At 41.7% G+C, this 27,870-nt stretch overlaps 3 protein-coding genes across 7 annotated transcripts in view; 1 reads left to right on the plus strand and 2 right to left on the minus strand.

Moving 5' to 3' along the window:
• BRCA2 (BRCA2 DNA repair associated) overlaps nt 1-13,013 on the plus strand; it is a gene marked incomplete at its 3' end in the record, with an annotated part of 34,341 nt that extends 21,328 nt beyond the window's left edge. The window contains exons 15-26 of the mRNA XM_082278921.1: nt 393-580; nt 911-1,081; nt 1,393-1,744; nt 2,442-2,597; nt 4,688-4,832; nt 7,661-7,782; nt 8,854-9,055; nt 9,292-9,458; nt 9,546-9,681; nt 10,329-10,585; nt 11,040-11,183; nt 12,468-13,013. Of these exons, the coding sequence (XP_082135047.1) occupies nt 393-580; nt 911-1,081; nt 1,393-1,744; nt 2,442-2,597; nt 4,688-4,832; nt 7,661-7,782; nt 8,854-9,055; nt 9,292-9,458; nt 9,546-9,681; nt 10,329-10,585; nt 11,040-11,183; nt 12,468-13,013 (2,586 nt within the window). The remainder of the gene's footprint in view (nt 1-392; nt 581-910; nt 1,082-1,392; nt 1,745-2,441; nt 2,598-4,687; nt 4,833-7,660; nt 7,783-8,853; nt 9,056-9,291; nt 9,459-9,545; nt 9,682-10,328; nt 10,586-11,039; nt 11,184-12,467) is intronic.
• Nucleotides 13,014-14,389: 1,376 nt separating this feature from the next.
• On the minus strand, nt 14,390-25,006 carry N4BP2L1 (NEDD4 binding protein 2 like 1; the record flags this gene model as incomplete). The annotated part of the gene is given in 6 exon segments (XM_082278031.1): nt 14,390-14,541; nt 14,543-14,644; nt 16,307-16,383; nt 16,867-16,955; nt 17,727-17,851; nt 24,729-25,006. Coding segments are annotated over 6 exon segments (795 nt in total). The 3' UTR covers nt 14,390-14,417.
• A 1,001-nt stretch (nt 25,007-26,007) lies between these two features.
• The window catches only part of N4BP2L2 (NEDD4 binding protein 2 like 2), a 41,791-nt gene continuing 39,928 nt past the window's right edge, over nt 26,008-27,870 (minus strand). For all 5 annotated transcript variants that reach the window (XM_082278590.1, XM_082278592.1, XM_082278594.1 and 2 more), the window contains one exon: nt 26,008-27,511. The gene's annotated coding sequence lies outside the window, so the exon portion shown is untranslated. The remainder of the gene's footprint in view (nt 27,512-27,870) is intronic.

Consider the following 27,870-nt stretch of genomic DNA (forward strand, 5'->3'; position numbering starts at 1 on the left):
TAAAGGTCAAAAATGTCTCTAGTGTTACAATCAAATGGGAAAAAAATCCATCAATTATAATGCATATTAAGAACTGGTTTAAAAGAACGGTTAAATTTTAAGCTTGGGTAAATCTATATGAAAATACTCTTGCTTTTGGTATAGTGAAGGTACAAAACCTACTGAAATTTTTTAAGCACTTCCAAAGAGCACCGTGATGCTGTTCTGCTAAAACAGTGGTTGGGAATTCCTCCATTCTCCATGGTTTACATATGAAATGGCAACATCAGACAAAAGCTGTCTCAACCTTAAGGAAATATTTAATCTGAATTTATAAGATTGGATATTTAAACTCTCAGCTGAACTCCTACTGTATTGTCATTAATTTGTCTTTTTCATCTGATTTTTTTCAGCTCTACAAATATGGTGTTTCAAAACAATGCATACAAGTTAACAGCACAAATGCAGAATCTTTCCAGTTTCTCATTGAAGACTTTTTCAGTAAGGAGTATTTGTTAGCTGGAAATGGAATGCAACTTGCTGATGGAGGATGGCTCATACCTACAGATGAGGGAAAAGCTGGGAAAAAGGAGTTTTACAGGTTCTGTTACTTACAAACTTGAGACAACTATGCTCTTTATTAGTTAGCAATTCTCTTGTCTCATAGAATAAATCCAACTCAGTGATATTTTAAAGCATCTGACTACTTTTTTTTACTGTGCATTTTTAGTACACCTCTGTCAGTGTAAGTAAAGATACTATAGGATTCTAAATTTACTATGTAGATTAATGTTGCTAGTGATTGATCTTCACTAACCATTAAAGCAAAGTCAATTTGGAAAATTTCTGCAACAGCGTAAATAGTCTAAAAAATAGGCAAGTTAAAATTTGCCATGGATTGCAGGTTAGTTTATTAATAATTTATCTACAGAGCCCTCTGTGACACTCCTGGTGTGGATCCCAATCTAATAACAGAGGCCTGGGTTTACAATCACTACAGATGGATTGTATGGAAATTGGCAGCCATGGAAGTGTCCTTCCCAAGTGAATTTGCTAACAGATGTTTGACACCAGAAATGGTCCTGTTGCAGTTGAAATATAGGTATGTGTATAGCAATATATTGGGAGCTGTAATTTGTGTTACTGTGTGCTTTCTGGTTCGTCAGTATTACAAAATAAGCACCTCTGCCTTGCATTTACTACTTAGCAGAATGCTTGTATTGTTAAACTTACCCGCAGCAGTATTAAAAGCATAGTGCATGTTACTTGCAAAAATGTAGATAACATTTGCTATGCTACAGTGGTGCTTAATCATGTAGATTGAGTAAGCAACAGTTTGCTACAATTTTGTTTAAAGAAAAACAGTGTGATGGATTTTGTTTGCTGTTACAAACCATGAATTCTTTTTTGTAGGTATGATTTGGAAGTTGATAAAAGTAAACGATCAGCAATCAAAAAAATAATGGAAAGAGATGATGCAGCAGGTAAAACACTTGTACTGTGTATTTCCAAAATCATATCGCTGAACACAGTTGTATCTCCTAGCAGTAGCAGTAAGAACATGGAAAGTAAAAAAGCAGCAGCTCTAATTGAAGTTACTGATGGCTGGTATGGGATCAGAGCTCTTCTGGATCCACCTCTCAAAGCTTTATTAGATAGAAGAAAGCTGACTGTTGGTCAGAAGATCATAGTGCACGGAGCAGAACTTGTTGGCCCTCAAAATGGATGTACACCACTGGAAGCCCCAGATTCCCTTATGTTAAAGGTAAATAAAATTAGTTCAGCTTGATTGGATGTGACTGAGAGATGTGATAAATGCTAATTAGTTGAGGCACATATTGTAAACAGAAAAAGTTATTTGGCTTTACAAACAGATAGAGCTTTGCTGAAGTTTAATAACCAGATTTGCATGACATGACACAAGGGTGTTACTCAATAGGTTTGGAAGATAAGTATAAAATAGTATAAAATTCTGCCAAGTTTTGCTATGTGTTTTGGCCGTTCCAGCTCCTTAATCTAGTTAAACACTAAGTTACAAAAAGGTATTTATCCATCACAGACAATATGGAAGTTGGAGGAAGAATGCGGGGGAAAAAATAAGTCGTAGGAGTGTGGACTGGTGAGGGAGGACCTTGGCTCATCTGAGGATGGTTAAAGAGCTGGGTGAAGTTTCAGAGTAACATTGAAATTGTTCCTCTGGTACAAAGCAATGGTTTGTCTCATAGATTCTCATTTCCCAAGGAATTCTAACTCATCAGACTTTTAGGTTCTGTTTAAAATACATTTTTCAGTGTGAAAGGAAACCTTTAAATTAAAATGTGATCTGCTCAGGTACAAAAGTGATTTATTCGTAGTGAGGTCAGTGTGAAAATAGATATGCAGATATTCCTGTAGATGTAATAATCTGGACATAACTTTGACCTATCAGTGACAGTTTCTCATTCACGATTTACCTTATTCAGATCTCAGCGAACAGCACTCGACGTGCACGATGGCACGCAAAACTAGGATTTCATCGGGATCCCAGACCTTTCCCTTTGCCTTTGTCATCGCTTTACAGTGAGGGTGGTGCAGTGGGGTGTATTGATGTAGTTATTCAAAGAACTTATCCTATTCAGGTATGGTGTAAGTATCTTATGAATCTAACAGATTTTAGAGATGAGATCTAAATTATATTAATTAATTGCTGTATCATTCCTCAAATCAAACACAATATAGAGAGCTAAACATTTTTTTTAAATATACCATTATGTGTAAAATGAACAGGAGTGGTTCTTGCACTGTGCATATATTTAGTGTTTCAGGACAGGAGTATTCTGCTATAAGAAGAATTTGAGTTTGGGCTCAGTATCTTTTGGTTGACTTTGCTTTCAGCTTCAAAAAGCCAGAAATAATTGAATTTCAATTCTGGACTCTAAAAAGGTACAGCACTTGTTTTAAAGGAGAAAAAAGAGTTTCAATTCCAAGTAGAAGTGAAACCCAGTTTGTTTCATTATTAACATATTAACATGGAAGTTACATATTTCTAGCATTAGTAGGATTAATTTTTCTTATGTGTAGCTGACCGTATTGTATAAGTTCTATTATTTAAAAATATGGCTGAAAATACAGTGTGTGATTATGGTATAAAATAGGGTTAAAATCTTTTAAATACCACTTGATATCGAGACATTTTAAATACGGTCAGACTTCACTGCAACTTCTTGGTTTTATAACTATACCAGACACAAAAAGAAACAATATTTCTGTTAGTAATCAATCATTTTAATGTTAGCAGTTTAACCAGGACATAACTTCCATATTTTATTAACTTTTCTCAGAATATGTTATATGTGGCATGTACATCTAGGATTCTTTTTTCATTGCCTTCTTTCTAAGGTATTGTATAGTTATTGGTGGATGTAGAATGAGTTCTGCAAAGGTACTAGCAACATTTGGTTTGGATCATTACTTTGCTATTTAGATCATTACTTTAATAGAGGAAATTGCAGCACTTATTACGTGAGCTGCCTGGTAGAACAACCATTTATTTACATCTCAGAAAGGGAACTGTAATCTGTAACTGCATCACAGTAAATGGTTTCCAGGCTGGGGAGGAAAGTGGTGCTTTATATCTGGCTATGTCAAGAGATTGCTGTACTTTTTTCTTTTTTAAACACTGAGACTTGTTCAAACATACCAAAATTATAGGAAGATTTGGGCTGTCTGTCTCCTTTTACCTCAAGAGTCAAGGAGTGTAGGAATCACAGTACCCTTAATTAAAGGTGTCATACTGTAAGTAATGCGGGAAATACATGGTGTGCAATTATTAAGGTACACAGAGCCTATTTCAACAATTCACTGCCTCATAAGGATTAGTCCTGCAAACTTTTCTTATCCTGCTTTCACTGTACTCTCCTGCTGCTTCTCTGTTCAAAACCTGGAGCTCACCTGGTCCTGTTACTTAGCTAATTTAATCCATTAAACCAGGAAAAAGTAGCTAATAATAATTTTAAAAACACACAATGAACTGCTGTCTGTTGAATTACCAAACTGATATGACCTGCTGAGGTCAGATGCGTGCTGGAGCCAGTGCAAGGGAGAAGACAGAATTGTGCAGAAAGGGGGAAGGGAAGGGACCACTTTCAGCAGCAGTGGATCTCCTTGTTTGAGTCACTGATCTCTTCAAATCAGGCAGGCCAGTTCTGGCAGGGCTTTTGACAACGCTCTAGTCCTGCAGAACCATTTCAGTCAGAAAATGTTTAAGGACATCTGCAGAACTACATCATAGTTCTTTTACAGCATCTAATCTTGGGTGTGAAAACAGACAGCACAGCTGATGTGGAAATACAAGTTGGGTAGAATGCAGTCGGGTGTATTCTTAAGCATAGAGTTTGATGGCTTGTATTTTAATGTATCTATCTGTGGGATCCATTCATCTTCTAAACTACAACACTGATACCCACTACTTGAAGCTCTGTTTTCTTCAGCTGTTCAATCATCTGGGTCTGGATACTGTTCCATTCTGTCTGTGTGTCTTTAAAGTGAAAATTTACCAACCAATGCTGTGGGGTTTTGCCTTTTAACTTTTATACTGAAAGAACTTAAGATCTGCTGCCTGTTAATTTTTAAAGTGTTTTTGCTTAACTGTGAGTATTTAAGGGAAGCTAGATAATGTTAAAAATAATTTTTAAAAAGTCTGGGTTTAATTTTAATGTTTTCATTTCAGTGGATGGAAAAGACGTCAGCTGGTTCTTATGTTTTTCGTAACAGCCGAGCTGAAGAAAGGGAAGCTGCCAAGCACGCAGAGGATCAGCAAAAGAAACTGGAAACTCTGTTTGCAAAAATCCAAGCAGAATATGAAAAGCATGAAGGTAAAGCTTTCATTCTTTCAAAACTTGTATTAAGAACACAAAAACATTTTTGATGTTTACAGAAAAGTGTAAAGAAATATTCAAAAATCTTCTCTGGTGATAAAGAAGCAGAGACAGGATTTGGGGTTATTTTCTTTGTTGTTGTTTTTGTTTTGTATTGTTTCAGGTTTTTGCTTGGTACACTGTGTAGCAAGACCTTTCAGTACAAAACGGTTACATGGTTATTTGTGTGGCTTTGCAGCTACCTAGGAAGTGCTTCTTGAACATATTGGTAGCCAGGCCACTAAAAAATTATCCTTAAGATGATGCTCAGGGAAGTGTTCCAGAATTGTAGAATTCTTAATCCTTCTCCTCAAGGGCATGACACTGTAGGATTTCACCAAGAGGTGGGCACTGCTGGGATGTGTCTCAGTAGACCTGAACACCAAGACTGAGCACTGAGCATCTTTCCTCATGAATAATTGCATGACACTGCAGATACTGAGGTCAGCGGAGCTGCTTAGTGGGACAGAGACTCTGGTGACACAGACCATGAAGAAGGCTGAGTTACTGAATGACTGTTTCACCTCACCCTTGATTGGCAATCCCAGGCCCTGGAGACCAGGGGAAATTCTGAAGCAAGGAAGACATAGCTTGGTGGAAGAGGATCAAGTTAGAGAACACCCAAGCGAACTGGACATATGTAAGTCCATGGCTGATGATGGGATGAAATCAAAAGTGCTGAAGGAGCTGACTGATGTCTGTGAGGCTGCTTTTGATCCTCTTTGAATTACCATTAGGTGATTGGTAGAGGTGCCTGGAGACTGGAAGAAAGCAAATATGTCTCCTATATTCAGAAATGACAGGAAGGAGCACCTGGAAAACTACAAGCCAGTCAGCCTTACCCTGATCCCTGAGAAGGTGATGGAACAAATAATCCTGGAAACTGTTAACAGTCACATGAAGGACAGAAATGTGATTTGGAGTATTCGGCAAGGATTCACCCAGGGGAAGTCATGTTTGACCAACCTGACAACCTTCTGTGATGAAATCACTGGCTTGGGTAGATGAGGCAAGAGCAGAGCTGTTGTCTACCTGGACTTCAGAAAGGCTTTTGACACTGTGTCCCTTAAGATCTGCAGAGAGAAGCTGATGGGCTGGATGAGTAGGCAGGCAGGAGGATTGAAAACTGGCTGAACAGCAGGGCCCAGGGGGGTGGTGATGAGTGGCACAAAGTCTGTTTGGAGGCCAGTGACTACTGGTGTATGCCAGGGATGAGTACTGGGTCTAGTCCTGTTTTAACATCTTTGTTAATGATCTGGAGAATGCGGCAGTGTACTTTCAGCAGGTTTGATGTTAAAAAGTTAGGACAAGAGGATCATGCTGCCATCCAGAGGGATCTTGGCAGCTGGAGAAATGGGCTGACAAGAACCTCATGAAGTTCAACAAAGCAAATTGCAAATCTTGCACCTGGGGAGGAACAGTCCCATGCAGCAGTACATGCTGGGGGCCACCCATCTGCAAAAATAGCTTGGTAGAAAAGCCCTGGGGGTCCCGGTGAACAAGCTGAGGGTTGTTGCCAGAAGGTCTAAGGAGGTGATCCTTCCCTTCTGTTTAGGCCACACATAGAATACTGTGTCCAGTTCTGGGCTCCTCAGTACAAGAGAGACATGGACACACTGGAGAGATTCAACAAAGGGACATTAGTGTGTTTAAGGAATTGGAGCATCCGACATAGGAAAGGCTGAGAGAGTTGGGACTGTTGAGCTTGGAGAAGAGAAGGCTCAGGGGCATCTGATCAGTGTACATAAACACCTGAAGGGACAGTGCAGAGAAGATGGAGCCAGGCTTCCATCAGTGGTGTCCAGTGACAGGTCTAGAGCCAAATGGGCGCAAACTGGAACACAGGAAGTTCCCTCTGGACATTGGTAAACACTTCTTCACTATGGTGGTTGACTGACAGTGTTGCCTAGAGAGGCTGTGAAATCTCCATCCTTGGAGATAATCAAAAGCACACTGGATGTGGTCTTGGTCAGCCTTCTCTAGGGTAACCCTGCTTAAGCAGGAGGGTTGGACCAGATGACCTCCAGAGGTCCATTCCACTTCAACTATATTATAATTCTGTAATGGGTGACACTGTCCACCTCTGCCAGTGATTTCTAGCAGTAGTTCGAGCATGGAATTCTTAGTTGAAATCAGAGATGGCCTTGTAATTCTTACCTTTACTGCTGTGACCTTCTGCATGTCAGTCACTTCGTGTGTTGTTTTATGTTTGATAAAGTTGTCCACATGGGAGTCTGCTATGCTGAAGGAATTCATCAAAATGCTGGTATCAAAGTGACTTACCTAAGGAGATGTTAGTAGTTTAATGTAATGAAGTTAACTTGGCTTTTAGTTGATGTCCTGAGGAGGCTTCATGTACAGGCCTGTGGTCAGCTGCTGTCCCAGATCTTGGTGTCTTTCACACTTTTTTGCTGCTATGAGAGGAAGAGGAAGTGATGGACATAAAGAAAATGTAGTCAAGTATCTATGAAGGTTCTTGGCAGCCCATCAAATCTCCCTACACTCTCCTAAGTGCAGACACTGATACTGGCATCCCCAAAGGTCATATAATCCTCTAATCTATGTTGTATTTAAATGAATAAGATTTTTTTTCTGCTTGTATTTTCCTGAGTTATATATATACACACATACACATATACATCAGTTATACACACATACACATATACATCAGTTTTGTATTTTTATTCTGGCAAGGCCTAAGTACTACTGTGCTGCTTATATAATTATTTCTTCCTTCACTTTAAAGTGTGTTGGTTGTACTCCACATAATGGCTTTTTCTCAACAGAGAGAACCAGTAGAAGAACACCAAGATCACGGACAGTCACAAGACAGCAAATCCGTCATTTGCAAGATGGTGCAGAACTTTATGAAGCAATTCAGAATGCATCTGATCCTGGTTATATGGAGGTAACTGTAGATCCTACTGGGCTAATTTTGAAAAGCTTGTGGAATAAATTAAAATTTAGTACCTTCTGCTAAAGCGACCATTAAATTACTCCTTGTTTTTGCTGGTTTTTGATATTTTCTACAGCATGCTTATTGCTAAATAAATTAACATTAAAAATTTTGGAAAAAATGTAATAAAGGCTTGTTGAAATTGATTAATATGATCTTGGATGGCAATTTTCTCTTGTCATAAAAATACAGTTTATAGCACAATTAAAAGTTAATGTTACTTGTAATTTTATTACTTTGCTTTGTCTTGGGTATATGAAAACTTAATGCATCTCGTAAGTCTAGAGTTTCATACACCTACTCTTCCATGCTGTTCACTGAAGTGTTCAAATAATTATATTGTAATGTTCTCTTCATTTCCTGTTCCAGTTAAATCACAACTTTTAAATGTTTATGTCTTTATTAATAAACGTCCAGGTGATTAGTCCCTGCCAGTTGTTAAAAATTAAATACACGCCTTGCCTTTTCTAAGTGAGGATCCTTGACTGTCATAAAGCCATGTAATCTGTGCCTTTATTTGATAAAATGGTATCCATGTCTCTGGTGCTGCATGCACAGGCATCTGGGTCTTGAAGGCTTGGTCAGAAAAGTGATGGTTTTGATGCATTTTAGTGTAAATCATTTTGTCAGCTCAGAGACAGCAGCCTGAGGAGAACTGCAACTCTTCCTTTATTCTTACAGAATTTTTTCCTAATATGTCTTCATATGAAACAGGCAAGCCTGCCTGTTGTATTAAATAGTCACCTTAGTTATGCACTCTAAAGCAGGCTTCTCACTAATTGTCACTTAAGAACAGTGTGTAATGTAATGCTCTGCACAGACCAGAGAGCACCAGCTGAGTACCAGGTAAGACTGATGCCTCCTGTTGTTTTATCATACCTCATTTCAAGTCCTAGTAGTGTATCAGCTGGAAATAAATTGCTTGTAACAGACGACCGTTCAAGAAAGAGGCTGTCTGAAAATCTCAACCATGTTTTTTTAATTAAATAAAAAGATACTGAGTTCATTTTCTCTTGGTTGCAGGGATATCTCAGTGATGACCAATTAAAAGCCTTGCAGGCTTACAGGCAGCTGCTGAAAGACAAAAAACAAACTCAGATGCAGGAACAATTCAAGAAGGCTTTAGAGTCAGCAGAACAGGAAGAAAATGGTTGTTACAAAAGGGATGTGTCTGCAGTATGGAAATTATATGTGGTAGACTACAGAAAGCAAGAAAAATATAAAGGTTAGTCCTTGAAAAATTAAAAATAACTTTTTAACTAAATGTGGTAACTGCCCAGCATAGGTAGATTTGAAGAATTCCCCAGAAGTATTTTAGCTTGCATGTTAGTATTTCCAGTTTTAATTGATTTTTGGTTTAGGGCTTTTGGGTGGGGGGGGTGCAGTGTTGTAGATTTATTTTGTTTAAAAGCCTTCAAATTATTACTGAGCAGGTAAGTTACCTTACTGTGCTGTTGTCAGGAGCAGTACTGAGTATCTGGCGCCCGCTGCCCGATGTGTGTTCCTTGCTGAAGGAAGGCGCTCGCTACAGGATCTTCCAGCTGGCAGCGTCACAGTCCAGGGGAAGGGCAGACTCCACCAACATCCAGTTAACAGCCACAAAGAAAACTCAGTATCTGCAGCTATCAGTAAGTGCTTTAAGTGCATAAAGGTGCATCATTAAAATGCATCACACCTATATGTGTGCCAGATACTGAAGTTTTTTGTTTCTTCAGGTATCACAGGAGATGCTGGTACAGATTTTCTTTCCAAGAAAGGCTCTAGAATTCACCAGTTTGTTGGATCCTTCTTTTCAGCCACCATGTGCTGAAGTGGATTTAGTCGGAGTTGTAGTTTCTGTTAGCAGAACAGGTATGTTGTGGACTACATTCATGTCCTCCCATGGAAAAACCACTGAATTCTTTATTTCAGAAGTCAAAGTTACCTTGGTGTTGTACCTGCATCTCAGCCCTGTGAAATCCTTCTAATACAGCCTATCACAGTGACATACTGGCAGATAAATCTGTTTTTCTGAAGAAAAACTGTCCCTGGTTACTAGCTCAGGAAGTCAGTAAGGCAGAATCTAAGCTTAAAAGCAGCTTATATTTAAATATTTTTATATTTATATTTTTTCCATAAATGGTGGGCATAAGTTCTCACATCTCTGTTCAGCATCTGCATGTACATGACCTCCCTCTTTCGTGTACAGTGTCATGGAATGAGTAGAATGCAGGCACTGGAGCTCATGGACAGGGAGAGGTGGATAATCTTCTGGATGAAAAGGAGAAGCTCCATAGGAGTATTGTTTTTAAGGACACAGACTTTGAGTTGTTTTCTGTAATCAGTAGGGAGCTGGTGTAGAATATGGAAGAGCATGAGACATGTGTTACCATGCAGATGGGCTGCCATGTAGCTCTTTGAAGATGTGTGTGACTTTTTTTTTTTTAATAGATCCAAATCACAGTACATTTACTTAAAGAGATGTAAAAGTTTAATTCAGACTTTTTTTCTGCCTTTAGGTTTCACTACTGTGGTGTATTTATCTGATGAAAACTGTAATTTAGTGGCAGTAAAGATCTGGACAGATCTCAGACACTTGGCTATTGAAGATATAGTTGTCCGCTGCTCACTCATTTCTGCAAGCAACCTTCAGTGGCAGTCTGAATTCAGATCAGAAATTCCCGTGCTGTTGGCTGGAGATCTTTCTGTATTCTCAGCCAGTCCAAAGGAATGCTATCTTCAAGAGAAAGTTAATGAACTAAGAAGTATGATAGAGGTAAACCTGTAGAAGTGCAGTTTGATGATTAGTTCTAGTTACTGCTGTGTTACATCCTTCACCACAGTCTCTTAGCATTGACAAATCTTGAAAACAAGTAATGCACATAATGCTGAATTTGAGGGGATTTTCTGGAAGATGGAGTAAGATGTTAATGCAATTTTCCTGGAAGATCGAGTGTCTTGATTTTTTTTTTCTTCCACTCGTCCACCACCATCTTTAGGATGTGCCACAGGATCTCTGGCCAGCAAAAGATCTGCTACCTGTCAATAGAGAATCTGCCATGGATGGGAAATGCAACAATCTTCTGTGTTGTTGTATTTTATATTCTGATATAAAATAAAATTCCAGTGGGATAATGATGGGAAAAGAAAGTCTTAAATGTAGTGCGTATAGTCCTTACACAGTTTGAAAGCCAACTACTCTGCATTGCAAACTTTGTTCTCCTTTACAGAACATGGCCTCCTTTTGCTCTGATGCAGAAAGTAAATTGATGAATTTGCTACGAAGGAATCTCCTGCTTACACCCAGTTTAACTAAAAGATGTGTCTTGGAAAGCCCTTCTCCTTCCTGCAGCTATGCAGAGGATAAAAGTCTGGTAAGCTTCTGGTGATTAATGCTGTGTTTGTACTGGCAGTCCATGCAGCAAGGACATACACAAGTTTTGTACTGATAGCTGTGGTGAATGGTCTCACTTCTCAGTCCACTCCATCCATTCTATTCGGGGCAATGCAAGCTGATTAGAAGCTTTCTCTGTGTGTGTGGGTTTAGGATTATCCTTCCTCCAAACAGTACATGAAACTTTCCCCTTGTGGGCTGTGTTTCCACCAACGTACTTTAAGTATTTTGAATTTGGTATGAGTTAAATGAATCATCCTATAGATGATTTACTGCTTCCTTGGTCCCACTGTGAAGATTGTCTAATGTGAATGTCACAGAAGGAAAAACCTTGATCTGTACATTTTTATTTCAAGGCATTCTGCAGTTCCCACCTTTGTTGAGAGGATTTACTTCCTGGTCTTTTCCTAGATATTGTTTACTATTTCCAGGATTTAAAAGGGAAGAGGTATCACCCAGTAAATATATTTTAGCAGTCTTGACAAAAATTGATTTAAATAGTACTCAAGTTTTCCATGAAAGCTGCTGGTGGTGAGTTGCTTCTGATGTGGAATACTGAGCACAGCCAGAACAAAAATTTTTCCTGCCATGAGTTGCAGGGGAGATGGAAACACCCTGGTGTGATATCAGTTCCTGGGGACTAGGTTTAAGCTTATAAGGCATCCTTTTCCATTTCAGAGGGAGGGCTAATATTTCATTCTGGAGGTTTAGTTTATGTGTTTTATAAACTAACTAGTTTATATTTTTATGGTTTATTAATCATCTTCAATGAGACATTAAATGTATTCTCAAGCCTGTGTTTGAAAGATTTGCTATGCAGCATCTCTCTTGTGTGTAGTGTTACCTTTGAATTTTTTGGTCTATGTTCTATCCTGGCTTTTCTTCAAATTTTTTTTCTCCTTTTTACTTGTTTAACCAACCACACATGGAGGACATAACCAAGGCAGTAGAAGACTTAGGAGTGCTTTGATTTCTTACCATCTGGCACAGAAAAATTCCCATACATTTTGGTTAGCTCTTAGAAACAAAATGTGAAAGTTCTGTCTTAATGTACAAGTAAACTGATTTATCAATAATCAGCACTTGAAGGAATAATATTAATCACCATCAGGAGATACCAAACTAAACTTAAATGGGACATGAATAATGATGTCGTGTTTCTATATCGGGGGTGGGGGGGTTTCCCCCATATTTTGGAGGGAAAGTTGAGGAAGTTCATGAAACAGAACATTGTATTCAACATCAAACTTCTCTTTTTACCCAGATCTCTTCTAGAATTGAAATGAAGCATCCAAGCCCTTTGTCAACTAGCACACCAAATATGAAACTTGTCACACCAGGGTCAGCAAAAACACCTTCATCTGCTACAGTTAATGAAGACCATCTCAAAACCAGCAAAAAGAGAAAAGCTATGGACTTCCTCAGTTGCATACCTGCCCCTCCACCACTGACACCAATATGTTCAGTAATTTCTCCATCTGTTAAAAGAGCATTTCAGCCTCCACGAAGTTTGGGTTTACAGCACAGCAAGTCATCAAAAGAGACAGATCAGAATATTGGCCATGTCACCCCCTGCAGAAAATTGAGAGAAACTGTCCATCTTCCTGAGAATGACTTGGTTGCTGATGAAGAACTGGCAATGATTAATACACAAGCACTCATGAATAATTTACCAGAAGAAAAGAAGATGGATTATGTAAATGAAAACAGCAATGCAACAGCTACTACTTTATCTGATGATCTTTCATCCAGAAATAGTTCCAGGTCTACTGGAGAAGCAAATAACTCATCAAAAGCAGTTCTGAAGTAGCTGAGGCTCTTCAGAAGAACCCAAAGGAACCTGAGGACTCTTTACCAGCTCACAGAAGGCTACAAAGACCAAAATCCCAAAAATGCTGCTAATGCACATGTACACTATTGTATATATTTCAAATTCAAATTATTTTTACACTTTGTACATTAAAACTTGATTGTATTTAATAAAGTTCTATTACAAAAACAGATTCATGAAATAACATTTCATTTGCAAATTAGTTTGAAGTTTAGTATATAGGCACTTCTCACAAAGATGTATTTGTACAACAGCATCAGTGTGGCTGAGGGTTTGATGACGACATTTTGTAAGCCATTGCTTTGATTCTGGTACGTTCTTATATTACAGCAGGATCTTTGTTTCAGTCTCAAGCCATCAGTTTTGTTACCCTCTGCAACATTAGCATAGTTGTTTGGCTGCCCAAAGTGGCACAGGGCAAAATAAAGAGTTCTCTTCTTTTCACCGAACAGAACACTTTAATTCTGAAATGTTGCTCTGCAAATCTGGCATAGTTCTTGTACTTTCCTCCTCAGATTTTCCATATAGCACTAAAAGAGGTTTAGAGAACAGCTACAATTGTTTGATTCACAGTGAAATGCCCCACAGAGTCATTATTAAGTAGCTCTTTGGTCTGTGAGTCTGCTTCAGCTGTTCAGAGCTGCTCCTGTAGCCCTGTTCCCACTTTAGGAGTTAATGCGCACAAGCCTAACACTAATGTTTCATTTTAGGAGCCTCTCAGGATCAGTGAACTCATATGTCTTGGCAAGATGAAGAGCTCCGTTTGCTGTGTCGAAGTGGTTTGCTTCCAGCTGGAGAAGCTGTTTCTCTGTGAGGTAAGAGCAGCATGAATCCAGTCAGTGGAGATAGGGAACAGCATCAAATCTTGCTAAATCTGTTGAGTTACTTTTGCTGTCATTTACTTTGCCTCTGAAAGTTACAATAATGCTGTAGGCAAGATAGTAGATATAAAAAGTTTATACAGCTGGATATAAAGCATTAAAGTGGCAAGAAATGCCAATTGTGTGGAGAAAGACTTTGCCACAATGGCCTTTAAGAAAGAAATAAGTTAGGATTGTTTATTGTTAGTGTCAGGCTCTGATGCAGAAAAAAATATCCAAAACGTGGCATGTGGTAGAGCCAGTGCACTTCAGCATATTCCTGGATGGATTTTCGTGGAGGAAGAGGGATGAGAGGGAGTATAGTTTGAACTGGGAACAGTGCTCTTACATTGCTCACATAAAGCTGTGAGATCAGAGTCCAATGCCATTTAAGGATTTCTAAGAAATAAAAGTAATTTAGAAATGTAGTAGAAAAACACAAGAATAGAAAACAGTTTAGGAAAAAATGTAAAACTAGAGACTGTTAGACCCTGATAATTAAAACACCAAGGAATGCACATCTTTAGTTAAATGTCACGTCGTTCGTACGTGCCATGCCAGGTCTCCTCCTTGGGAAGGCGGAAAGCTGGGTGGAATGGGGGCCTGTGCCATAAGCTGCACTTGTTCCACTGTAGCTTCCTTCATCTGCTTGGTTTTTCAGACCGCAGAACACTGTGGAAGGTAACATTGTGCTCGTATTGTTCTTTCATCCGTTGTATCTTTTCCCGAGGGACATGATGAATATTTCTTCTGTAGAGTCAACAGTAACAGAAAATAAAAGTATTTAGCTGCCTGTCTGTGAGAGGTTATCTTCAGTTTGCTAAGGTTCCTGATAGGTTCAGCATAATGGTTCAGGTCTCCACTAATCTCTTTCTGGCCTTTTTTTTCAAGTTATTGTTCACTTCCACCTACTTCTTAGGAATATTATTGTGACTGCTGAAAAAATGTAACACCATTATTTTTGGGAGGCAGCCAGGACATAGGAAGTAGACAAATGTCCAAAATGAAAGAGTTGTGTAGAAGACCTGTGTGGTATTTTATATGAATATTGCTGTGTTTTAGCATTAACAGTTTGTCGGCCTCAGGGTGAGCTTTTGTACAGCTGGAGAAATGCAGCCAAGGGCTGCAGCCAGCCCAGACACAGAACAGCAAGGACAGAAGTCAAAAACTGCTGTGGCTTTGAGTGCAAGTAGGGAAACATCACACGTGATGTGGCTCAGGCTCCAGGGATGACAAGTTTGAGAGGGAGGGGAACACAATGCTCAAACATGTGGAGCTTTCTGGACAGAGTAGCAACAGCCACGATCCCTTCACAACGTAGTGGCAATTGTCTTTCCAAAGACCACCAGGAATTCCTGTTTGTGAGTTTGCAAACCTTGAGTATCTTTGGGTTTGCCATTTACTGCTATTAAGGCGCAGCTTTTGCCCTAGACTCTTGACTTTGTCCTGCATCCGTATCTTCAAAACCTGTTGTGCCAATTGTGCACTGCTCAAAGTGTTTTTTCCATGGTGGAATTGGAGTGAGAGTTAACACTGCAGGCTGCCAGCTGCAACATCCAACTTGTGAGGTGGGCACAAGGTCCTGCAGCAGCCCACACTGTGTGAAAGCATTCTGGCCACAAACCTGCAGCTCTGCCTGAACCATTTGCCACAGACCTGCTCCAGTCTATGTGAAACAGCTTTACAATGCTGCTGTGAAAAGTCTATTTGTTTCAAACATATAATAAAACAAATTGCAAGTTACTGAGTAACTCTGCCTACCATGAATGATCAGATTGTGCCCCTGCAGTGCTGCCCTACCCGTGGCTGGTGCTACTGAGGAGGTCAGCCTGCGATGAATTTTTTCACTCCGCAGTCACTGGTCAACCTAACATTCTTAGAGCCACATTTGGCTGCCTCTGTATTGTACCACACCATGCAGAGTTGATCCATTCTTTGTACCCCTTTTGTATGCATGCATTAAGATCTTTACCAAGATCCTTTAGAACCTCATTTCTTAACCACACTTGATATACCATCCCTGCAGTAGGACAGTGTTTGTTATGGTTAGATTCTTAAGAACAGAAGTCTGAATATTGTCTGTAGTGCTTAGATTCAGTTTGTGCCCAAACAAAAGAGACTGCTGCTCAAAATACAGAATGAAAATCCGGGCTCCTGCCCCATCAAGCTTGCAGCACAAAAACATGCTTCAGGGCTTGTTGCTTTTCCTACTGTCTGTCTCACTTCAGGTTCTTTCGGGGCTGACTTCACTACAGACCAGGTACTCAGTAATGGAAGTTTTCCACAACAATCCTTCTGTTGTCATTTACCGGGCTACATTTTAGGGTACATGAAGAGGAAGAAGGCTGACCTTCTCAGAGCACATCAACAAAATGAGAAGCTATCTGCTGTAGTAAAGAGAAAACAATATACCTTGTCAGTTCTTGAACATTGAACTTCCAGGGTGTATCTGGTTCTTGGAATGTAACTTCATATCTATTTTCACGTGCCTGAAGGATACAAAAGTAACATTATGAAACTGCACTACAATGGTTGCCCTCTCTGCCAGAATTCCTGACAGAGACACCAATGCGTCTTCAAAGACTCTGTATGGTCTATTTTTCACAAGTCATGAAACACAATTATAAGTCATATCTTGATATATTTGTCAATAGTCTGGGAACTGTCCAATTTGTGTCACTACTGGGGAAGGGGATGATGTCCTCATCACCAAGAACTAGCAGGGCAGGTTCGAAGGCTGTTAATCTTTTCAAGTTGTTTTGCCTTCACTGAGTTACAAAGCTGACCAGCTATACAACTACACTGGCACTTCTGCCTCTACTTCATTGCAATAAACATCCTTAACTATAATTAGAGAACTATGGGAAAACAGAAGTAAATATTTTTAGCCATGTAAAGAAGCTTTTCAGTCAGATCACCTTGTAAATGTCAGAGCTGAGCGTATAGAAGCAATTAACTGGAGCTTTCCCTACCATCATCACATACGGCTTCATTTCCCAGGCATGGATGTTGGTATTATCAATAATAACCGGGCTTTTCCCATTCTTCATTGCTTTGCGTGCTGCAATGTAACACATTAAATAAAGCTAAAATATATTAAATAATTAAATATGTTAAATAACAGTCTGAGCCGTGCCTTACTTGCCCCAAAGTGTCCTTTGCCCACTGCTCGCATGCTTGTTTCCCCCCCAGACTTGGGTTTCCAGCTACCACCCAAATGGGAACCAAGATCAGTGCCCAGCAGCTTTCCTGGAAAAGATGGTGCAGCCTCTGGCTGATCTGAAGCTCTTATAAAACATACAACAGTGAAAAATTACTGTTATTTGCAGGAGATCCCTGTTACATGATCTTAAACTATGCTCACCATCTCTACAAATTCCTTCAGAGCACAGCCGCAAAAGCGTGGTACATTGAGTAGAGACCTGGGTTGTTTAATTCTCAAAACTCAGCTTGCAAGTTTTCCTCCTGTCTATCATTACCTTGCCACCCCCTTCCAGGTCAGGACAGACACCTCAGAAGTTACAGGCAAAGGCTGTGGTGCCTACACTGCAGGGAGCAGCTGCTGGGCTGGTGTCTGTAGGGTATCAAGATTCAGCAGTGCTTCCTCTCTAAAACAATATCAACCAACCTCAAAATTTTTTTCATTTACAAATTTCCCTTTTATAAGTCAGAAGAAATCAAATCAGAAGTGGTAAATGTATTTTTTTTAGCCAACACCCCATGAACTGAAGCATATGACACCACCTTGAGATATTTTGTTCTGCGGGCTAAGTTTAAAGACAGCCTGAAATGCAAAATTATTCTGCACAGTCCCTGGATCGAGTTCAGTCACCTCTCTTCTGGTTCCACTTGTGTGCATCCTCTAGGAAGTCAGGCTCAAAGATGTAGACACCATTTTCCACAAAGAAGTCATCAGTACTAAGGACTACAGCACTGGGGTGGTCACGTTTCAGCTGTCTGCAGAAAAAATAAAAAGGTGAAAAAAGGATTAGGACATGATAACACCCTTTAATAGAGACCATTAAATCATGAGTCATGTGAGTGCTCTGCAAATACACACAGTGCTTCATCTGAAAAATCCCAGTTTAAAGGATCTGAAAGTACTGCAATCAGTAGATGGACACGTAGGAGGAAAGGAATGGAGATTGAAGGCATGGCCCTGATTTCTTTAAGTCAGCAGAGACATCTACACTACTCATGACTACCAACATCTGAGTCTTTAATCTTAATATATTCACCTTTCCTTCCGAGTTATCTGAGAAAGTAGGATTGTAAAGACAAAAAAAAAAAAAAAAAAGCCACCAGCAACTCAAACCTGCTTATCCAGGCATGGAAGTTGGTGTCAGAAGACAATTTGATGATGGGAATTTTGCTATAGAGAATTCTGAAGATAGCCCGGAGGAAGGACTTGTCATTTAGTAAAGATGGTCCAGAGAACCACTGGTTTGGTTTGAGGGGCTTTTTTGGCTATAAATCAGATAGCACTTTTTTAAAATTTTAATTTGCAAACAAGTATCTGAGTGATGTCAATACTTTTTGTTATTTTATGCAATTTTATGGTTCTTATCACTTGTCCCTGTTTCACTTAATCCTCATCTTGTAGACTTGAGTAATTTTATATCCTCAGCTTTTAAACAAATTTTATAAACAAATCTGAGTTTATAAAAAATATTTTATAAACAAATTTGCAGATCCATAAAACAGACTGCTGTGGTGAGTGGCACTGGGCAATCCCACTTCCCTTCACACTGGGGGATGTGTGTCCCCAGCAGTGCTCCTGCAGGCTGGGGATGCCAATGGAGAGCAGATGTGTGTCCTGCTGGACACTGACCAGCTGCCTCCCAGGCAGCCACTGGATCTTGGAGGTAGAAGGAAGTGCTGCCTTGTGTGGAGGTTTAAATATGAAGCATTTCTCTGCCAGTCCTTAGACACCACCAAAAAAAAAAAAAATCTTAATGTACAATTGTGTTCCCATTTGTGTATAATCCAGAATTTTTTGTGTCCATAGACAGAATTATCCATTTTTTTGTCAGAGAAGAGTTGGGGGAGGAGGAAGTCTCTGCAAGAAGTCAGGGAGAGCCCATGGCATCATCTCAATTCTTTCTGTCTCCCTAAGGCCCAAAATGTCTTGGGAAAAGAAAGGTCAATCAAGAAACCCTGTGTCTCTCAGACATGAATGCTGCTGCCCTGCTAGCTCACACCACACATGATCTCCAGCCCTGTGACTCATTTCAGCTTCCCTAAAAAATCGTTTCTCTTCCATCCCCACAAGCTGCAAAACAACCACTTCTCAGTGTCTTATCTACGTGGGCAGCAGCAAGGGAAAAGGTGCCTCCCAGGTTAGCAGCAGAACAACAAGCACACAGACAGAAAAACCTTGATTCTGTCATCCAGCTCTGTCCCAACCATTTACTTACCAGTTGTACCCTAATCTGCCTGCAAGCAGCAGCTCTTCACTAGGACTGCAGAATGCATTTAGCTGAATAAAGGTCAGCTCCGGACTTTGCTCTGTCTCCACTGTAACTTCGACCATCTGCTGAGTAATTAATATTATTTTGTGGTAGGACCCCCCCAGCGAGCAGCGACTCGCTGCTGGTTGAGCCAGGACTGGGCTGTACCCCTGTCATGCATCATTCAGCACCTACCTGTCCTTGTCTTCTAGCCCCAAAAGGATGTTTTGTTCACAAAATTACTACTGGGCAAATGAATTTAAGAAAAGTCATGTTTCAAGCTGTTAGCAAACAGTAAAATTTTGTTGCTTTAATTTTGGTGTCAGGCAAAAAATTCTTACCATGAAAAGCATGGCAACACCTAATGCTTATCTGGTTACTGCTGTGCTGCTAACCTGATATATTCAGTCTCACTATGATTCAGCACCTCACCTTTCCCATGACTTTACCCATTGCAATTTCTTCTCTAAAAAATTGACTGCTAAAATACCTGCTGCCCCTTTAGCTACTAATAGGCACATAAAATTGTACACATTACTGAAAGATCTCAAGACTATTTTTTTTCTCAGTATTTCTTTTAAAAATGTTCTCACCCAGTGCAAATTTTAAAATCCATTTTCTTAGCACATACCTTACTGAATTTTCAGCACATGTATGTACACTCGCTTGAGAGCTGTGGTATAACCCTTAAGCGTAACCCTTAAGTCTCAGTCTACTGTCCTCATGTCAATACTTAAAGTAGATAAGACTTGTGTTTCAAAGGAGGAAAAATATGGGACAAAATGTGCTGAGAGCTATGAATTACTGTCACATTTGCTATATTCATACCAAATGAGCTCCTGCTGACAGCAACATAAGAAAACATGAAGTGGGAAAAAGATGTTTTACCTCCTGCTTATTTTCCTGGTGTTAACTTTTACCTTTCCAAACAATCAAACTGTCACGGAAGTTTACAGCTGTTTTCTGTAATTTCTTCCCTTCCCTTCCAAAGCTGACAAAATTTCCTGGTTTTTTCTGTCCCTTATCATTCCAAAGGGCACCAAGAACCCTTTAGTGTGTACTTTACAAAATGAGCCTTCCACAATCTTCACAGGACCTCAGGTGAGTTTAGAAGAAAGGTCCTGCATAACCACATCAGGCTCTTAATCGCTGTTATTTATGAATAAATCTTGAACAGCCCCGTAAAAAGAAAATTACCCACTGCTGTTAGATCAGTCAGTGTAAAGCTTGCTAAGGAGGAAAAGAAAAATGCAATCTCTTTGCAAGATCAAAGGACACATAGGAGCTATGTTTGCATTTTCTAAAGAGTCATTGAACTGGAAGCACTGCATTGTGACAGGCAGCATCTGTCAAAGGTTCAGTATTAATTTGCTTTGGACATGTAATTGCACAGTGCTACACCTCTCCATCTTGCAGTGGATACAGTACCTCCTTCACCTGGTAGAGGTGAAGAGAAAAGGGTTTGAGGAGATTTATTGTAAGCAGAGGGAACACTCTCCATTCTCTTCTTACTTTCTTATTCTTTGTAGTTTCTGAAACAGCAGCAAACCTTTCTTAAGCAAAGGATAGATCCTAACACATTTTGTATCCATAGGTTGTCATGCTTTTCCATCAGAAAACTTGAAAATAAATTAACTTTTGATAGCAGATTGGAAGAAACATTTCCAGTGCTCAGAAGGCCACAGAATGGTATATCAGAGACCAGAACAGGTATATACTGGCATCACGTGCAACCACTTGCTCCGGCCACTCTTCCCGGAGAACATTAAGTGTTCTGTGGCATTTAAAAGGTGTCCAAAAGCCTTTTCTTTCAGTAGGAAAGCAGGACAGTGAGATCTGGAGCACATGCCCAGCACGATCCACTGTCTATTGTGCTTGAACAACTCCTGGTGCCCCGAGGACTTTGCCTGGCCGGGCGGAGCACAGCCGTGCCTTTGTGTCCCAGCCGCAGGGGGTCGAGCCACGGCTCTGTTTTGTAAAGCACCAGACCCGTGTCGTGTTTGATCAGCACACTCAGGAGACTCACCTGAAGTGGTTTCATGCAAAGGTAAATGTTTACAGTGCAACGCTGCCGGGAGGCAACAGCTGCAGAGCTGAAGTCCATGAACCCGTCAGAGCTGCAGTTCTGCAGTGGGACCTGGTGCTGATAAGGCGGGTAACAGCTGGCCCAGGACTGGAGGTGCTGGGATGAACCGGGCAACAGCAGCAGAGAGAACTGGAGAAGACACGGATTGTGCCAAGCAGTGATGCCTCAGTGCCAGTGCAATTTTCCCCTCCTGCTCCGAAAGATTATTCGCTCTGTGCTTTACAAGGGAGTACAAGGAGGAGCTCATTTCGAGCAATAAATCAACAGCTGTGGCTGAAAAGTTACAAGTTTGACCATGCCCAGCCTATATTACTTGAGTTAAACTGTTATATAAAAAGGGTTAGGTGTAAGTTGAGCTGTGCAGCACAACAACATGTAGAAGAGCTGGAAATGCAGCTACTGTGCAATGCAGAGTTTGCTAGGGAAGCAGGTATGAGCTTGTACATGGCTCACTTTTAATTTTGCAGGCATTTTTGGAAGTATATCTGCTACTACACCTCAGATAACCTTTTTCTTAGCAGTTTCCTCAGTGTGATCACAAAACCTGCACTGTGAAGTCAAGAACAATGTGTTCAGGAGGAGCATGTCCAACATGCCATACGGAGGCTATTGGAGATGTAACTCCCAGCTCCCCCCCTCCTCCACACTTCAGTGACATTCGGTATATTTGGTTCGAGGGAGGTGGCTGGGGCCACCTAAAATACGTGGTTCAGGGAAGCACATCCTTAACAGTGAAGCCATTCGCAAGGTTTGCAGCTTGGTGGTGAGCAGACCAACTCCTCATCCTGGCTTGACTGCTCAATATATCACAGGTGGCTCCTTCACTGTCTTTACCAGAAACCAAAAACCAGACCTGAACTGATCCATGCCAATGTCAGACTGCTGGGAGCAACCAGGATGAGGAAATAATTTTAATGAAAATGCCATAACTAAGGCTTACAAAGCTGTATCCAAACTCTGCTGGGTGACACTGAAAGGTCAGGGAAACAAGCCATGGATCCAAGGTTGTTCCTAGGGTTGTGTGACAAATGGAAAAGGGGCCTTTTGGCTGGAGTTATCACTGGGTTGCAGTATCACCAGTGATAACATTCATGGTTTGTGACTTATGAGCCCTGTAAAGGTGTAGAGGTTGTGACAGAAATACAGAAATACTGGCTGATAACGCAGAATGAATGAATGCAGGTGTGTGTGAAAGCACCAGAAGAACAGAGCAAAGGCTAAAGCAATGGTACCTACTGACAGCCAAGATCATTAACAGCAATAAAACTGAGAGGTGCTGTTTATACCCCCACAAGGCCAGCACTCAGCTGAGGCCCAGCACTGGTGACTTCCCACTGGTAAACCAGCAGGTCACACCTGCCTCCTTTCCCTGGTTCCGAGAGGGGCAGAGGATGAAAAGACACCCAAAATGGGAAAATGAATATAATGGGAGGAAAAAAACCCACCTAAGATTCATAGAGCACCAAGTAAGCAGAATTCACAGGCAAAAAGATGGCAGCATAGAAGCTGCTGGCTGGAGATGGCACAGCAGACCTGACCAAAACCCACCCTGTCACCACCAACTGAGAGCAACCCAGCCGAGAAAGCAAGGGTGGGACAGGTGACAGTCCTTGTCTGCTCTGATTTCAGGCAGACCACCTGCACACGTGCATCTTGATGCTTACAAGTATTTAGCTGTGATATTGTGAGTGAATAGAATCTGAGACAATGAATTACAAAATGAGTTTACAGAGTGTTTTTGCAAATAAACAATCATCTTCCTCCTCCAATAGGATCTTGCACTGAGATTTCTTACAGTCATTTTTTGCAAACTTTGCCCGGCACAGCACATTGCATTTACCAACACCAAAAGGTAAGCAGTGTGAGAACAGCAAAAGAATTCTCTTGGTACAGTTCTTCCACAATCTGGACAGGGTTAAGGAAAGGTATGAAATGCTGCCTTTTGATGTGTGTGCTGCTGAACAGCTAAACGCAATGATTCGATTAACAGGGGCTGGAAACAGAGTAAGATACTCAAACATTCATCTCACGGGGGACTACTACAACAATACTTACAACTGATTTTGTAAATATGTCATTAATAATTAACCTTGTGTTTTGAAATTACCCTTGTGTTTTGACCTAAAAAGGACAGGTGAGTCAGTAACTTGCACTGCCTGAGAATATGCCCCCACACCTTTATGTTCTTACTGTGCTACAGGAAGACCCAAATCCCCGTGAAGGAGCAGGCCCACACTTGCATGGCTTCTTAAGAGAGATGTGTATTTTGGGTGTGAGCAAAACACAGCATTTGGCAATTCAAAAATGAACTTTGTTTGCCAAAGGGCAGTGAGGCAGAAGGCCCGGTGGGACAGGGAAGTATTGTACTGAGAAGAGGCAACTGTAGATGAACCTAGTGTATCACAGAGCTTCTCGCTGCCACCTCTCACAGCAGAGCCCTTCCTGTGGCAGCCCATGATGTCAGCACGGGCTCCGCAGCCCAGCAGAATAAGAAGACAAGGAACGTTCCTCTTTTGATGGAGGGTGGGTGGCACTGGGAGCTGCGTGACACCAGACTGAGAAATTTTGTGATACCAAACTATGGCTGCATGGTCACACCGACTGCAGTGCCGCTTCCCAGCACTCCCCATTGTGTTTTTCCACCTACTTACAATTAGTCTTTGAGCTGTTGGAGAGTGGAGTGGTCTCCTCTGCCCATTTTATACACCCCTAAGGCTCTGAGCAGGAGTGCAGGACATTATGGAAACAGAAGTCAGAGTTGTCAGTTTTCAGTCAGAGAGAGGAAGTGCTTTACCGTAGTCATGATTAACCACAAAAAAAAAAAAAAACAAAAAAAAAAAACAAACCCCAACCAAAACAAAACACAAAAAAAACCCCAAACAAACAAAACCAAACCAGCCAAATAAATAATTTTTTTAAATAATAAAAAACCCCCACCAATTTGGCGCCTTTAAGAAAAGGAACAAGTACTGCCTTGGTCGGGGCGATCAGTCCATCTAACCAGAAGCATCCCTGTATGTACCGCTCGTTTGCAATAGGAGCTCGCACAGTCCCACGGGCAGGACACCCGGACACGGCCACAGGTGCCCGGGACAGCGCAGCCTGCACCGGGCCTGGAGCCGGGGGGTTCCAGGCGGCTGCGATCAGCCAAGGCTCCCGCTTCCCCCCGACCCCCAGCGCAGCCCTGGCCCGGCGCCCCCGCCGCCTTGGCGGGTCTGCAGCGAGCGCCGGGCGGGCACACGGGCGCCCGAAGCCCTGCCCGGCCGCCCCTCCTGTGCCGGGGCCGGGACACGCTTACCTGGCCAGGGTGCTCTTGCCGGCGCCCGGCAGCCCCCGCAGCAGCACCAGCCTCCCGCCGCCGCCGCCCCGCGGGGGCCCCAGGCTCAGCCCCCCCAGGGCCTGGAGCAGCCGCTCGTCCGCGGCCGCGGCCCCGGCGGGGCGCAGGGTCGGGGCCGGCCCGGGATGGGGGGCCCGGGGCAGCCGCTCCGCAGCCCGGCCCCGGCCCCCGCCCCGACCCCGGCCCCGCGTCCCTCGGCCCCCGCGGGCGGGGCCGGGCGGGAGCGCGCGTCCCTCCATGGCCCCAGCGGCCGAGACTTTGCCCCGCGAAATCGAAAGCTGCCGGAGCACAGACACGGGCAAGGACGGGCATCTGCGGCTGCACAGCCCAAGCGCTCAGCTACAGCGCTCGCTGCAGACCCGGCACTTTGGCCCAAGATACCATCTCCAATTTTTTAAAATCAGGATTATTCCCCAAATTCTCAAAGGCAGGAGAACACAAGCCAGCGCTGGCAGCGTTCAGTCCCGTGTGCTGCCCCCCTGTATTGCGAACTACGGGGCAGGCCCGAAAGGGAATGAATCATCAAAGCCCGAAAGAGAAGTGGGACTGGCTACAGGACACCAGGTATGCACGGAGACGTTTTCTTCTTCTCCGCCCGGCGCCTCCCTAGCAACCAAACAAGCTAGCGGAGTCCTGTTCAAGCACAGAAGCAACAGGGATGCCAAGGGGATGTAGCTAAAGAACCGCCCAGCAAGGAACAAATGACCCCCTGCATTACACTCACTACATCAACCTAATTTTTTTTTTTTTTTTTCCAAACATATTATCATAAGAGAAAGTAAAGGAAGTTTAACAATATTTATCTCTTCTAAAGAAAGCCTGATTTCCATTAACTTGATCATCAAAGAAGCCAAAAAAATTATAGTTTTTCAAAAAACCCCAAAAATAGTTGGAGTAGTATCACACCCTCCCTCTCAGAGCTACACACAGCATCATGCCCAGCTTGGTCAGGAGCCAGACCTAGGTATGCCTCAGGGACACAGCACCACCAAACCTCAATGCTGGAGTTTTAGGTTCTGAGGTTGCAAATAGTGCTGAAGAGAGTGTTCACGGCCAGGGAGAAAGCTTAGCTCCCCAGGGACATGGCACACCAACACTAGCTGAAGCAAGTGGGAAAAATGGGATAGGAAAGAAGAGACATAAAATTTGAAATTCATAGATATTGGGGAGAGGGGGTTAAAGTAAACTTAAATTGGCAGCACTCTACTAAGAGATGAAACATGATTTGCCCATACGAGAGTACTGTAAGATTTCAAAAACTATTTTTATTTCAAGCTTTCTGGAAGGAAGATTCAGTAAGAGAAAATATAGGCATTCAGATCTCTCATTCAATAAACAGAAGTAGGAAGACAGTATTAATCCTTGAGTGACATTTTCCTGAAATCAAACTAACCTGTCTGCTGCCACAGAAGTCTGAAGCGGTGGTCATGGCTGGTATGAAATCCCTTCCTCCTCCTTTTTACATTTTGTATAATGTTCTGCTGGTAGGAGAGCAGGACATTTCCAGCCAAGGAAAACACACACATGTACATGCGACTTCATTCAAACAGTGCAGCCGGAAAATTTTGCCAGTGGTACAACATTCATTTAGAAATACATACGTTGTTAACTGCTTACATGTAGATGCAGTATTTAAGTAGAGAGTGGAGACATGGCAAATTCAAGCATGGTGGAGCTTCAGCACGAGTTTGGTCAGGTCCTGGCTCTTCAGCTGATGTACAAACACGTGCAGGGAAAGGTGAGGAAGAGGAGATGAAAGAATAAATAGAGAAATATTCTGGATCTGCAAGCTGCACAAGTGGGAAATATTATTTCTGAAAAGTAGACACAACCTAAATTTCCTGCTTCTCCTCAGTCTTTTCTCACACTTGTCATTGTTAAGTGAGATGACAGTTGTCTTTTCTGCCATTCCCTCTCCCTACAAAGAAGTGTCCAGCCTTATGCATGCCTTATAATTGACAAAGGTTGCTTTCTATAATTAATTAAAATTTAGCTCTCTCTACATACATAAATATTTCCAACACCACTAACAGAAACATCCAATCACTGGTTACCAGTGCTAGTTAAGCATCTTCTCAATCTACTACAAACCATACACATCCTTCCTCCAGTGTGTTTGAATCAGTTCTATAGTGAAATGTTCTAGTTTTTGTAGTCCCAAATGAGTCCAGCTGAAGGGATGCATAAAGCCTGGTTTCAGGAGAAAAGAAGGGAAGTTGTGTACCCCTGGATGAGTGAGTAGGAATAACAGGTGAAGAATTTTACCATGTGAGGTTGTAAAGGGACTAGGTGCAATTATGACTGAGGGTGAAGGCAGAAGTAGGCTGAGACACGTACCAAGCACCTTTCCCTGCAGGTGAGCATCACTGCCTGCTCCTCTGGCAACATCCTGGATCCTGATACAAGTGAATTAAATACCAGAGCCTGAAGCTCACACCCCATGGTGACAGATGCCTCTGGTCTCCACTCTCGATCTCTTTATACCACACTTGAGGATGTGCTGAGAAAGTGTAAATCCAAATGGCTTCAGAAAATGACCTGTTGTCATACACAAAGTTATCTCAATTTTGATCATTATTACATGGACAGAGAGGTTGATATCAGGGGGCAGTGTTGGGGAGAGGTGGCCAAAGATGTACACCAAAAAATCTACAGTAGTTTCTTTCTTCCAGGTTATCCCTCACATTTAAAATCCTTGGTGGCCAGCTGAAGTCCTTCCATGGTGGAATCAAAGCAAGAAGTTTCTGAAATAAAAAAAAAAAGAGGTTCTGCTGAAGTTCTACAACAGCACAGGCTGCAAAGAAGACTTAACAGCTGTAAATTCAACCCTCAGACTGAGAAGAGTTCACCTGTCCAATGTTTTTTAAAGTCTCTAATACTCAGCTGTTGGTTATTTCTTTAAAAATTTAAAAGGAATGGGGATGAGGCAGACAATGGAAAGCAAAGGAAAAATAAAGAAATGCAAGGAGAGTGGAAAAGGAAGATAAGAACTCAGATGTCAAAACTAAAGGCAGTAAGGACCTTACCATCTCAAAGCTGAAAAATAAGAAGAGTAACACAGTGGATTTTTTTTGCACATCACAAACCCGATATAATGAACAGC

Source organism: Coloeus monedula (assembly GCF_965178545.1).
Source record: "Coloeus monedula genome assembly, chromosome: 3".
In the NCBI taxonomy this organism is placed as follows: domain Eukaryota; kingdom Metazoa; phylum Chordata; class Aves; order Passeriformes; family Corvidae; genus Coloeus; species Coloeus monedula.